This window comes from Prunus avium, chromosome 7, assembly GCF_965620075.1.
Source record: "Prunus avium chromosome 7, drPruAviu1.hap1.1, whole genome shotgun sequence".
NCBI lineage: Eukaryota > Viridiplantae > Streptophyta > Magnoliopsida > Rosales > Rosaceae > Prunus > Prunus avium.
The window spans coordinates 39,160,224-39,174,029 of NC_142290.1; the positions used below are offsets into that span (position 1 = coordinate 39,160,224).

Below are 13,806 nucleotides of genomic sequence, written 5' to 3' on the forward strand. Positions count from 1 at the left end.
CGATCCAATTCGCCCAAAAATAGGCCAAGAGACCAAAAAACAATAAAGTTGAGAAAAAATATTTTTTGTTGTAAAACGACAAAGGAAAAACTGTTAAATATGATTTTAGGTTATATATATATTTGTTTAAAACAAAATGGTTTTTAGACGGGGCTTAACGCGTTCCTTCCGATCTCACTCCAACACCTGACATCGGTCCTCCAAATAATTTCTCCACCCCGAACCCAACGGCCCCTTATTAGTGTCCGACTATCTGAGATTCTTGAAATAATATGTGATTTGGTCTCTCCCACCCTTCCTCAATTTCGATCTCTTTCCAGTTTCTTCCGATTTATTGGCTTTCCAACCTCTCTTTATATCCATGGAAAATCATAACGCCAAATTGGGCTCTGGCGGTGGACTCAAACCCAACAACAATAACAGCATCAGCGAACAAGAACAAAACCCCAATTTGAATCAATGCGAAGAACAAGAACAAGAAGTAACTAGTGAGTCCTCGCAATTGGTGGACCCTCCCTCACCTCCTGTTCCGCAGTCTTCAAGAACTCCCTTTACTAATCTCAGTCAGGTCGATGCTGACCTAGCCCTTGCTCGAACCCTCCAAGAACAGGTCCTCAAACTCCGTCTTTGCCGTTCAATTTCGTTTCTTTATCTCTTCCGTAATGTCTCTTAATTTTTCTTTTGATATTGCTTTGTTTATTGAATATATGAGCTAGTCTGAAAATTGAAACATGATAGAATCTGAATTCTTTGTTCTATTTTTTTACCTTTTTGTTTTTCATCTGTTATGGTCGCGAGCAAAGGATTCATATTCCACTTATTTGTGATGGTTTCCTTAGCAATCGAAGTTGGACTTAAGAATTTCATCTCGCGCTAGTTGTTTGATAGCTTTCTTTTATTTCTCTTTAAATCCTCTTTTCGTTCCCTCAGCGACCTATGGAATGTTTCAGTTAAATTTCATTATAAATTTTGATCTTGTTATGTGATATTCAGAAGTTAAATACAGCCTAAGATATAATTTCCAGTTTTTTGTATCATCCTTGTTTTCTCACGTTTTGCAGCTACCATTGGAGGGCTGTGGTTTCATCTTATGATGATGCCATTGTTTAAATTTTGGACTGTGCTTGGTATGTGTACTGTTATAGCCACAGTTCTGCACCTTCTTATCAAATAACTGAGGTCGGCCCAATAGAATATTACATACTTTTCTAGGCAGTTCATTATGTTGTACAGTGTCAATTAATTCTTTAATAGAATAGGCCACCAACAATGCTCAATTTCCTAAAGCTCGCAGGCTAGTTTTTTACTCCATCACCCACTTCGGGTCCTGTTATCCCAAATTCTCGACCCACGTCGCCATGAACCCCAAGTACCACCTATGGATAGCTCTCTACTGAAAGAGCGATGTCCAGGAAAACAGATGGCAGATCGTCTTAATGGGCCTTGCCATTGGCTACCATGGAGGCTTTGATGTTGATAACGTCATGGGGGGAGCAGTGAGAAGCGAGGGGGTTGATCGGGGAGTGAGAGAGGATGACGGTGTATGATGATGAAAAGATAGGTGGGATTAGAGAAGACGGTTGGGTAAAGGAAAATATAGATGGTTTTGTGGTGGTTATTGACACAGCTACAGAATTGCAGCTGCACTTTTGATCTCTTTGAAGTAAAGATCCACTTCTTTCACGTCTGGTTTCACCATAGTCCATGTGAAACCCTCCTGTTGTTTTTTTAGTCTGGTAAAGTTAAAGTTCTTTTTCTCTTGGGGAAATTGGGATTGCAGGGAATCAAGTGGTTCCAAATGAAACCCTCTTGTTGATTTCCTTTCCTTTTCATTGAATAGTTTTATTACTATTTTCTCTGTGTGAGTTCAATTGAAAAGTGTCATTATATATGCCCTTTCCTCTCTACTCGATCTCATCAAAGGCCACACACATTTCCTCTTGCACAGAATCAAATGGCTCTGCCTTTAGCAATACTTGATAATCCAGTGGTGCTATCAGTAGATTTTACTTTCGTTTTAGACTAGTGCCCAAAATCTTGTGTTCATGACACTGTATTTTGAGGACCCTGATTTTCTTGGGGTTGGACTAGTAGTTGGATTTTAGATAGACATGGTGATGTGGTGAGCTTGTGTCTGTGGACAGATAAGGTGGTGTGCTCCGGTGGTGGAGGCCCGGAGTTGTTGACAGGAGGTTGAAAAGCTAAAGAAGAATTTGAAGAACTCCTGATACGGCAACTACCGGAGAGGCAAGTTAGTCGGTTGGTTGAAATGCTTCTCTTGAGGGCGTGGTCCCCCAAGAAAGAATGTAGACATTTGTCTCTAACTAGAAAAGTAAATGCTTGAGCTTGAGTCTAAGGCCCACCATTCCTTTCAAACTATTGAACAAGGCACTACACGGGGGCTCTGAATGTTTTAGGGAGTTAAAAATGCTACTAAGGGTGGTTTTGGAATTTAAACATAAAACTGAAGGATGGAGTGCAGAAGTACAAAGGGGAGTGCTAAAATCGCTTCCCTTGATCATTACATTGAACTGCATCTTTGAAAAACGATGGTCCTCTGCCAATTTTCATCTTTGTATTCCTTTTATAAGCGAGAAGAGGATGGAAGGCCTTACGTGTTGTTGCTCATCACTATTTTGTATTCCTTTTTTCCGCCTTAGATACTCTAGGTTCTTGCCTAGGGACTGAAGATGAATAATCCATGTTTACATTTTTGCCTCATCCTGTCATGTTTTTTCTAATCATAAAAGCCAATTAATTTTTATTTTATTTTTAAGGAACTGACCTTTTTTAACTACTCATTGATTGCCTTACTATTGCTTTGGCAATCTTGAGTCAAAGCTTCAACTCTCAATGATAGTTTTGCATTTGTAACCACTATAATTTGTTTATACCATGACTGACCAAGCAACTAGAGGCAATGTCAAGAGTCCTACATCGGAATATTACAAGAAGTGAAGATTTCCCCTCACCTATATAAGGAGACCACTCTCCACTTAGAAGGGGTCCCTGGGTCGTTGCTCCCTCTCTCCTTTTCCCTTTATCTTTGGGTCATACTCCTTGTACAATGTAAACAACCATTATTGTAATGAGAATATCATTCTCCGTTGATGTAGCCCATTCATTTGGGTGAACCACATACATCTGTCTTTTGCATGCCTGCTTACTTTCCATATGTCATCTGTAATTGCCTGCCGAAGGCATACATGAACTCGCCGATGACACTTGCCTTCCGAAGGCACATACCCCTGCTTCGCCTTCGCACATCATCCATCACACCCCACAGTTCTAAGTTGGGTCCAACATTTTTGGGCATCAACATAATTGAATATATAAAAAGAATTTGGAAGGAAAGCGAGGAGGATATGTTGTTCAGATACCAATATTGATGCAGGACACACAAGGTGGGTGTTGCTTTGGGACGTGGTGGGCTTTAGATGGTAGAAATTTTTGTAATGAAAAGAAGTTTAGAGAAAAAGAGGATATATGATGGTTGCTGTAGATTTAGAGCAAGTAGAGAGATGGTGAACAACGTACAAATAGAAAGAGAGGCAATACCATTGGCACCAAGCCTTCAACAAAACCTAATTGTCATTTATTCAAATTTCCTTTTGGCTTACAAGGAATAGCCTTGTTTATAGGCTTCAAATAGAACTTTTAATGACTTAGATTTTTTTTAGCAAAACACTCATTAATTCCGTAAAAGACTTAATTAAATAGTACATAAAACTAAAAAGACATTGTATTTTGCTAGGAGCCAAATAAATACTCATAATAAAGCTTAATATTAACTCTTAGATTGGTGCTTGACCTATTTGTTTATTTTTCTATTGACTGACCCTTAAACTACTATCAACATTTCATTTTAAACCAAAAAGATCTCATTGTTAGATTTGGGCCAGTGGGCTCAGTCTTGAGCTTCCAAAGAAGGATATTTCTTTTCTACCAAGCTATAGCCTCTGCTTCAGTCAATCTTAATGTGAATGCTGTTCACTGTCAATCTTTGTTTATAAGTGGTCTAGGTTGTTTGTGGAGAGGTTTTGTTTGATCTTGTTTTGCATGTGATTTAATTGGATATTGAGTAGGAAAGGGCATACATGATGCTACGAATGAACAATGAAGATAGTGATTATGGAAGTTGGGAAGCTGGAAGTTATGTGCATGAGGATGAGGATGATTTTAATGATTTTCATGACGATACTGATGATAATGATGATGAGGAGCAATATGATGGAACTGAGGTTGACAATGATGAAGATGCGTTTGATGTGCATGCTCATGATGATGCTAGAGTGGATGATAACCCCAGAGTCGAATATGACCCGGCTGTTTTTTCAAGTGATGAGGCCTATGCAAGAGCCCTGCAGGATGCTGAAGATAGAGAGATGGCCGCTAGACTGATGGCTCTTGCTGGGATTAATGACCGTGAGTGCTTGTGACTGTATTAGAATTGTAATACTCTTTTTATATTATCGCTTTTGAAGTCCTTGAAATTATGTAATACTTTTGTTTCGGGTATATATCTTGTTGTGTTTGCAGGCGAAGTTGAGCACACAGAGGAACATGGAGGTAACTCTCAGGTATTAATTTGTAGCTTGTATGCTGAGATTAGTTTGACGATTGAGACTCTTCTAGAAGATAGTAGCAGTTCTCTGTTTTGTCTATGATCAAGATGTTTCTCATCTACTGTTGGTTTGTAGGATACATGGGAGGAGGTTGACCCAGATGAACTTTCATATGAGGTGAGGCGGCTTTAAATTCTAATGCTTTAGGTAGTGCATTTTCTATTTGGCTTGTTCTGTGACCTTTATATAACTGTATCAGGAGTTAATTGCATTGGGTGAAGTTGTTGGAACTGAGAGCAGAGGGCTTTCGGCTGATACCATCGCCTCATTGCCTTCAGTAAGCTACAAGACAGGAAGTGGTCAGAATGGAAGCAATGAGTCGTAAGCACATATTCCTTAGTTTTATGTGCTTTCTAGAAGTTGTGCGTGCATGTTTTCTTTTCTTCAAATTTTGGTACTTCTGTTTCAGGTGTGTCATTTGTCGGTTGGATTATGAGGCTGGTGAGAACTTGACAATACTATCTTGCAAACATTCCTATCATTCTGAGTGCATAAATAATTGGTTGACAATAAACAAGGTATGGTTTTGAAATTACATATTTTCTATTCACTGCCAATTTCAAACATTCCTATAATTCTTAGTGTAATCTGTTCATGTTGTTTATAATTTTCCTTTTTACTTTCCGAAAGAAGTTATTATTTTCTTAATCCTATTCTCTCCCAAATATACTTGGAGGCTTTTTTGTTTCTTTCCATTTTTTAGAATACCAAACGTGGTACCTTCCTTCTGTTATCAAGTTCTGACACTTGTAGATTTCCTTGCCCATATTTTTGTGAATTGCTACCCCTTCAATCTGTAGTATGGTTGATGACTCTTATTCATTTTGTTTGGGTCTATGTGACCTGTCCATGTTTTACAAAAAAGTGCTTCTCTTTTTCCCACTGATTAACTTTCTATGTCTGTATGTCTTAATCAAAACTTTACACATGTGTATTTGTGTTGGCACATATGTATGGTTTCGGCCCCTTGTAATGTTCCTAGCTGGGTGAGATCAATTGGAAATTACATCTCTCAAGTTTAGATGGACCAAATATATAGTTTTTCCTGTGTGTCAAGGTCACCTAATAAAAATGAAAATTATTCTACAAAATCACTGTCAAATAAAAGCTATGCATGGATGCGTATCTTTGGATCTGAAATTCTATGCTATAACAGTTGGTAACAGTTGTAGCTATTTGTTTCGAATCCTTTGTGGCTGGTTTTAACATATAAATGTTGTTAGAAGTCTCCTAAGTGTAGAATTTGGGGCCTTAAATTCAGTTTATGTTTGGATTGGATTTGAAATCTGATCCTTGAGTCAAATATTCTGAATCATGATATTGAAGCATCCCCCTTGATCTATTTCCAGCCAAGCTGATGGAGTTTCCTTCCACCTTTATATTTGTTTTTGGGTCAAAGTATATAAATCCTCCTGTCCCCTCACACACCAACCCCCACTGCCCTCCCCCCACCACAAAAAAACTATTAATGCTACGTTGTGCAGGAAAACAATAAACATCCAACAACTTTTTAAAGGAATTAAAAAAAAAACTTAAAAGAAAGAACTTAAAAGAAAAATCTCTCTCTCTCTCTTTCTCCCCCCCAAACAACCACTGCCCAACTGCCATCACCCAAACGCCCAACCACAACCAAGCACCGAGCCCCACCCACACCTCCATCTGCATCTCCATTACCAATTCAACAAAACCAAAAATCAAATCCATCAGAACCCCCCCTTCTTGGTCTGGCATCAGAAACCCATTAAAACTATGCCATTAAGATGATTCGAAAATCCCAAAAAATCAAATCCAAACGAAAAACTTAAGGAAAAAAGGCCAAACGGGTTGAAACCATCCCAGAACACGGGGCCTCGTTTTTCTTCTATGAGTTTGCAAACAACCTAAAGAAGACTTATGAAAGGGAAAGGATCAAAAGAAGAGAAAATAAAAGCTGAGTTATAGACCTGATAATGAATCAGCAAAAGAAAACAAGAAGAAAGGAAAATGGAAGCAGTGATGGGATTGACGAGGATAATGCCTCCCAAGCAAACCGAGACAGCTCAAATACACTGAGATGGCTCTCAGCACTGCTCTCCCTTTAATGGCCAAAATGACAGGGGGCTTAATAGATGTAGCTTGTAATATACGTTGGGATGCATATGTAAATGAACCAATTTGAAATAGGCCCTCACAGGGTTGTGGAATTTGTTTATAAGTTATGCTTTTAATATGTTCTCCCTCTTGCTCCAAAAACACTACTTAGTATTGCAGTCAGAAAGTTTTCGACTACAGTTTAGGAATCTCCAGCTCTCCTTCCTCTCCCCCTTAAAGAAAAAAGTTAGGCAAAGGGGCCGTCAAAAAGTAAACATGCTTCAACATGTTCTTCACAATGTTTGATTTTCTGTAAGCCAAGGCTGGAGAAAATATGGTAGCAGTTTGCATGAACAGCCAATTTTATTTATTGTTTTCTGATATGTAAGACTTATTTGGGACAATTTATATGGTTTACGGTGCTTGAAATCCATCCTGTTTGTCAGGTTATTTTTCACATACTCTGGCATTAAAGCTTAAACCAGTTACAATGTTTGGTTATAGTTAAAATTGCCATAGTTGTAGTTGAAATTTGCGATAGTTGAGAATTGGAATATGAATAGTTTTTCCATTCCAAATTGATTTTGTTTTAGTTGAGGCAGTGGTGATTTCTTATTATTGTGTTGTTGAAATTGTGTTTTCATGTGTGCTTGTGGAATAGAGGCACTTTTCATTTTTGGAGAAGTATTGTATGTTATTGATTTAGCCTGTTACTGCAGGTCTGCCCTGTTTGCAGTGCTGAAGTCTCCACCTCTGGAAACAGCTAGCAGAATCTGTGGACCATCTTTTCTTGCAAATCAAAAGACTTATTTGTACAAGTTGTTGCACTTGTATGGTCATTCATATTGCGTCTCTTTCACTTGCGAAAACTGTACTATCCGACCATTTAAATTAGATTTACAATGCTTGTATTATATGACCTTTCTGGTTATTCAATTGAGAAATATGCCAATGGGTTCCCACCACAGTGGTGGTGGATTCCCCCTTCCCCCCATGGCACCCAGGATCGAACCCCAGTGGGGTTTCTTTCCTCCAATGTAACCAAAAAAAAAATTTGAGAAACATGGTGGCAGGTTTTGCTTAATTGTAAGTTTTCTGGATTACCCTAATGATACAAAAGGCTGGTAAATTAAGTTTCTCCGTATTTTTTCTGTTCACAGAACTTTGCAACAACTTGAGTAAATTTCTTCCTCTCTACTTTCCCGGGGGCGCGGCGGGCCATGTGCAAAGGCAATGTTGATAGTAGTTGTACAGTTCGACATTACGATTAATGATATTGTCTAAATCATTGTAACACATGTTAGAAATTTTTATATATAATTTATAGTAAAACATGTTTTGTTTTATCAAGTTTTCTAATACGTTACCTAAATGTTGGTAGGGTCAGTTAGACAAGGTACTATGCCCATCTCCTCACAGTCGAGTTCAATTCTTTGTTCCTCGATTAGCTTATTTAAGTTACCGGATTCATGGCTTCCCTCATTTCTGATAAGTAAACATGCCATAAGATAAGAGAGAAGTGAAGAATGTGTAAAATAAAAAATCATTTTGACATTGCTGTTAGATATGCCCCCTCCCTCTTTGCCAATTTTTTGTTGTCGAAATCTCCCTCTTGCCTTATCCGGTCTTTCTTCCTCGTTTCTCCCATGCATTTAGCAAAAAACCACACAAAAATATTAGGCATTGTAGCATCAGAATATTGTGTCGCGTATGTTGAGCCGTTGCGGGTAGTTGAGCGTCGCTAAGGCACAACAGCACACTCTAATTTCTCGACATTACAAGGCAACTGGCATAATAGTCGATTTAGAAATGGCATTGCCAAGAATCTCAAAAACTCATCTTAATCTCTGGAAATCAACGAAGCCGATCGACCCAAATGCGCTTCTTTCACTCGTCCTCACCAAGAACCTTACAGCCTCGTCAAATACACCAAGACCCATTTGCACAAGAACCCATACTGACCCTTCTCTTCCTTCACACCTCACCGGCGTCATCAATGGTTTCATTTCCATCTTCACCAAGCAACCCTTTTCCCCAGATAACCCAGAGTTGAAGAACCTTGCTTCAAGACTCACCACCAAAGTAGTAGAAAGTGTGCTAAATGGCCTGAAGAGTTGGAAAACAGCTCACGTGTTCTTTACCTGGGCACCAACCCAATCTGGGTACAAGCACAATTGCTATACGTACAATGCCATGGCCTGTCATCTATCACGCGCTCGACAAAATGTTCCATTGAGAGCCATGGCTATGGAAATTGTGAATTCGAACTGTTCTCTGACTCCTGGAGCTTTGGGTTTCTTTATAAGATGTTTAGGTAGTGTAGAGTTGGTTCAAGAAGCTAACTTTTTGTTTGATCAAGTTAAAGTGAAGGGTCTTTGTGTTCCAAATAGTTATAGCTATAATTGTTTGTTGGAGGCTATATCTAAATCTAAGTCAAGTTCAATTGAATTGCTTGAAATGAGATTGCAAGAAATGCGAGATTCTGGGTGGGAATTCAGTAAGTACACTCTGACTCCGGCGTTGCAGGTTTATTGCAATACAGGGAAGTTCGAAAAGGCTTTAAATGTTTTCAATGAAATGTATGAGAAGGGGTGGGTTGATGCCCATGTCATGTCTATCTTGGTGTTGTCCTTTAGCAAGTGGGGTGAGGTGGATAAAGCTTTTGATTTGATTGCAAGAATGGAAGATCGCAATCTTGGATTGAATGAGAAGACATTTCATGTTTTGATTCATGGGTTTGTGAAGCAGTCCAGAGTGGATAAGGCCCTCCAGTTGTTTGATAAAATGCGGAAGTCAGGTTTCACAGTTGACATTTCTCTTTACGATGTACTGATTGGAGGACTCATTAAGAATAAGGAGCTTGAAAAAGCCTTGTCTATGTATTCGGAAATGAAGGAGTTGGGAATCCATTCTGATGTTGGGATACTAACAAAGCTCATACCATTTTTTTCTGATGAAGGGGAAACGATCCGTGTACTTGAGGAAATCCAGGAAGATTTAGATGAAGAGGATATGCGTTTGCTTTACACTTCTGTGTTGAATGGTCTTGTTGATAACAGCTCCATTGACAAAGCTCATCGACTTCTTCAGGCAATGATGGAAAATGAATCTGATGCTGATATTGAGGTAGATAAGCTCCTTGTAGTAAAGAAAAGGGTTCATCCTGTCACAACTAATTTTCAAATTGTCATTGATGGTCTGCTGAAGTTTGGTAAGTTGGAGAAGGCCTTAAGCCTTTTCAAAGAAATGATTCAGATTGGCTGTAAACCAAATGTGTCAATGTATAACAATTTGATTGATGCACTGTGCAATTCAAATAGATTGGGGGAAAGTTATAAGCTTTTGAGAGAGATGGAGCAAGCAGGACTTGAACCAACACATTTTACCCATAACTCTATATTTGGGTGCCTATGTAGAAGACAGGATGTTGTAGAAGCCCTTAACCTAATGAAGGAGATGCGTGTTTGTGGACATGAACCATGGATAAGATATTCCACCTTACTTGTAAAGCAGCTGTGCGTACATGGAAATGCAGTGGAAGCTTGTAAGTTTCTTGATAACATGGTTGAAGAAGGTTTTCTCCCTGATATAGTCGCCTATTCTACGGCTATAAATGGATTAATCAAAATTCAAGAAGTAGATCGAGCTTTGCAGCTGTTCCGTGACATCTGTGCTCGTGGCTATTGTCCTGATGTAGTTTCTCATAACATATTGATAAATGGGCTTTGTAAGGCTAAAAGAGTTTCAGAAGCTGAATATCATTTGAATGAGATGGTGATGAAGGGGCTTGTTCCCTCAGTTGTAACCTACAATCTGCTGATAAATGGATGGTGTAAAAATAGTGATGTTGATAAAGCGATGCTTTGCTTCTCCAGGATGTTTGGTGAAGATGGAGAACCAGACAGAGAACCAAATGTGATTACTTACACAACATTAATAGATGGGTTGTGCAATGCTGGAAGGGTCGACGATGCTCTTGGGGTTTGGAACAATATGGGAAAGAAAGGATGTGCTCCAAACAGAATTGCTTATATGGCTCTCATTACGGGTCTTTGCAAGTGTGGCAGGCCTGATGAGGCTCTAGTTTATCTTCGTCAGATGGAAGATAAGGAAATGGAACCTGAAATTTTTGTATATGCAGCAGTAATAAGTGCTTTTCTCTCTGACCGAGACATTTGAGGTACTCAGGTGATCAATGAATCGCTAGTCTATACTGTATTTGATGGTAATTTTATCGGAACTATCAAAGCTTGGATGAATGAATTGAAAATGATTAGAATTCTAAAATAACAGAATTTAGATTTCCATTATTTTAATTTCTGGCAATTGAAAATTTCAGTGTTTGAATTTATATATGTCAAATTTTGTAAATGACACTATGTAAATTGTAAAATGACATTTATTTTGGTGGAAATTAAACTTGGAAATTTCATTCCCAAATTTCCACGATTTTTTCCGTGCATCATTTAATAAATTCCGCGCTTAAGTTACCAAACAAAGGAATTGTTAATTTCTCTTTGGTGCATTTGGATGAGGGAAATAAACTTGGAATTTTGACAAAACTCAGAATTTCTAAATTGACATGAACCAATTCCCGTGTTTGGATAAAAAAACATAGAAATTTAGAAATTCCGCGTGGGAAAAAACATGGAATTTGGAGACCATAAATCTCAACTTTAAATTCTATCTAAAAGTCGTCATTGCTAAAATCCCAAGAGATTGAGTTTTTAAAAAAGACAACTTTACAAATAAAGGTTAAATTCCGTGTTTTAAATCCGTCACCCAAACAAGAAACTTTACAAATTCTAGAACATTAATTTCCGTCATTTTAAATTCCGTCATTTATGAAATCCTTTGTACTTTTAAATTTCCTCATCCAAACGCACTGATTCCTGACTTTTAGCTAAATTCCGAATTATTTTTCCTTATCCAAACAGAAGGGCGGAAATATAACACAACTTCAGCTTCTACTAATGTTGACTTTCTTTATTTTTTTATTTTTATACTAGCTACATAAATGATCACATGAGCTACTAAGTATTAACAATGAATAATCTATATCTATATATATAACGCAACATGAGAATGTTTTTTATTTATTATTTATCAAATATAAATTTTTATTAGATAAACTTTAACAATATAATTAAAGACATCAATATTACATCTAAAGTGCCAATTCCAGTAGGACAACAAACTAATATATTAAAAACAAATATTGACATCTTAACATCAAGCGCGGAATTGGCACGTCATCATCGAGGTTTTGATAGAAATCAGATGTCATTAAATTTCTTCCGTATTTCTATGAATTTTTATTCTTTGAACTCTGCAAATTCCTTAAAGCCATTTTTCTTCATAGCTTTTTGTGTGGTTTTTAAGTGAAATTGTTGGTCTATTGTTCTTAATAATCAAGAACAGTATCAAATTGCTTAAAATTTTACGAAGAATTGCAAGTCTGCATCTTCTAGTCGGCGAGATTCCGACGTCCTCGCAGTCTTGGCGGAGGCCTTTTCTGATGTGGAGAAAAATTGGACTCATTCACCGCCCCTCCTTAGCCTTTGCATCAACAATTCCAAATCTTGATTATAAATCAACGATTAATCCAGAAAATAATTGGCTTAAAAACCAGGGAGAATTTTGAGGAGCTTTAACGATCATTTGGCTTGTCTTCTGGTTTTGCTCTATGTTATCCCCTGTTCTTGGAGCCCATACCTTTTGGTTTGATGAAGTTCGATCTTCTTGACCGAAAAAGAGATCTTTGATTTCGGTAGAGGAAAGCCTTGCTGTTAATCATGCCTTTTACTTTCATGTCGACGTGTCAATGTTCAGTGAGGGGTCAGAAAACTATTTGTCCGTAGTACCACGTCAGCTATACCACGGTAGTAGTCTATAATTTCTCGGGGCGTAGGAAGTCCACTGTCACGTTAAATCCACCCTAAACCCTATATATAAAAGGCTTATTTATGTACATGCCTCCTGTGCTTTCAAACTTGTCTCAGATTACCACCTGTACTTTGAAACGTCTCAAAATACCCCATACACTTTTAAAAACAGTCTCACATTACCCATTCCGTTAGTATTATAGACGTTCCGTTACGTGCTTTGGGCCCCACTTCATTTCAATCTCTTAACATTGGAGAATAAGGGTTTTCGAGTTTCAGAAGAGAGGAAAGGGGGTATTTGGGTGAGAATATGGAGAAGTGTCTTCCAGAGCTTGCAGTAGTCATCAATTGACGGACGAGACTTTACCTTGTAAGAATTGGAGAAGAACCCGAGTAGGTTATGCTCAAAGTGTTTCTCCAGAACAGTCAACTGCAAGCCAAATAGCTCATCCTTGTCATATAAAACACACTCTTCTGGATTAACCCACTCTCCATTCTGATTTTCCTTTCGAAGCCAGATCCTTTTGTCAGCCTTGCTATTCGGCTGCCACTTAAACTCACTCAAGTAACTATATACTCGAACAAAAGTGGACAATTCGTCATAACGAGCAAGCTGGCTGGCAATCAAGGGACATCCTTTTTCCACTTCAACAATCACCTTTATTGCAGAGAGCTCTTCTCTGTTTGTTGTAATTTCAGAACCATAAAATTCTTCATCAATGAAAGGGCCATCAGTCTGCTTTAGATACTCGCCAATCTTGGAATCAAACAACAAGCACTTTCTCGGAGGCCTGTAACCATTATGAGTCTTTAGCCATGCCTGAGAAACTTTCTTTGGGAACACATCAGGAAATGAGTTATCTTTCTCTTGCAATAAAACATGTATGCAGTCCAGTAAAGCAAGTGCATTTACTCGGGGAAGATAAAGACAAGAAGGCACAAACTTGACCCCATCCTTGAATTCCACAACAACCCCCAAGCTCTTCAGCTCTTGCTTATATTCATGAATGTTCTTGCCATAACAAGTGTTAGAATCGTCAATAAAAGGGAGAAGGCATATGGGAGAGATAGATTCCCAATTAGAACAAAACAGAATGCACTCTCTTGGAGATCTATAATCACCAAGGCGAGTACGCAGCCACTTTTCTTCGCAAATGCTGCTCTTAAGATCAGCAGGAAATTTAAAAGGAGTTCCCTCCAGCTTTCTGTAACAGGACAGAAATGAT

At 38.3% G+C, this 13,806-nt stretch overlaps 2 protein-coding genes across 2 annotated transcripts; both read left to right on the top strand.

Moving 5' to 3' along the window:
- The first annotated feature begins 128 nt into the window (after positions 1-128).
- On the top strand, positions 129-7,839 carry LOC110756867 (E3 ubiquitin ligase BIG BROTHER-related). The gene is made up of 7 exons (XM_021958343.2): positions 129-610; positions 4,086-4,425; positions 4,540-4,580; positions 4,701-4,742; positions 4,825-4,946; positions 5,035-5,143; positions 7,415-7,839. Exons 1-7 carry the CDS (start codon positions 362-364, stop codon positions 7,460-7,462), a joined length of 951 nt encoding a protein of 316 aa, XP_021814035.1. The 5' UTR covers positions 129-361; the 3' UTR covers positions 7,463-7,839.
- Positions 7,840-8,081: 242 nt separating this feature from the next.
- LOC110756825 (Tetratricopeptide repeat (TPR)-like superfamily protein) lies at positions 8,082-11,113 on the top strand. The gene has a single exon (XM_021958295.2). The coding sequence runs from the start codon at positions 8,505-8,507 to the stop codon at positions 10,872-10,874; it is 2,370 nt and encodes a 789-aa protein (XP_021813987.2). The 5' UTR covers positions 8,082-8,504; the 3' UTR covers positions 10,875-11,113.
- The last annotated feature ends 2,693 nt before the right edge of the window (positions 11,114-13,806 follow it).

Bases quoted from the DNA above. Each gene is read 5' to 3' on its own strand.
- LOC110756825 (XM_021958295.2), top strand. From the start codon at position 8,505: ATGGCATTGCCAAGAATCTCAAAAACTCATCTTAATCTCTGGAAATCA.
- LOC110756867 (XM_021958343.2), top strand. From the start codon at position 362: ATGGAAAATCATAACGCCAAATTGGGCTCTGGCGGTGGACTCAAACCC. The intron at 4,581-4,700 runs GTATTAATTTGT...GTTGGTTTGTAG, and splicing joins AACATGGAGGTAACTCTCAG to GATACATGGGAGGAGGTTGA. The intron at 4,743-4,824 runs GTGAGGCGGCTT...TAACTGTATCAG, and splicing joins CAGATGAACTTTCATATGAG to GAGTTAATTGCATTGGGTGA.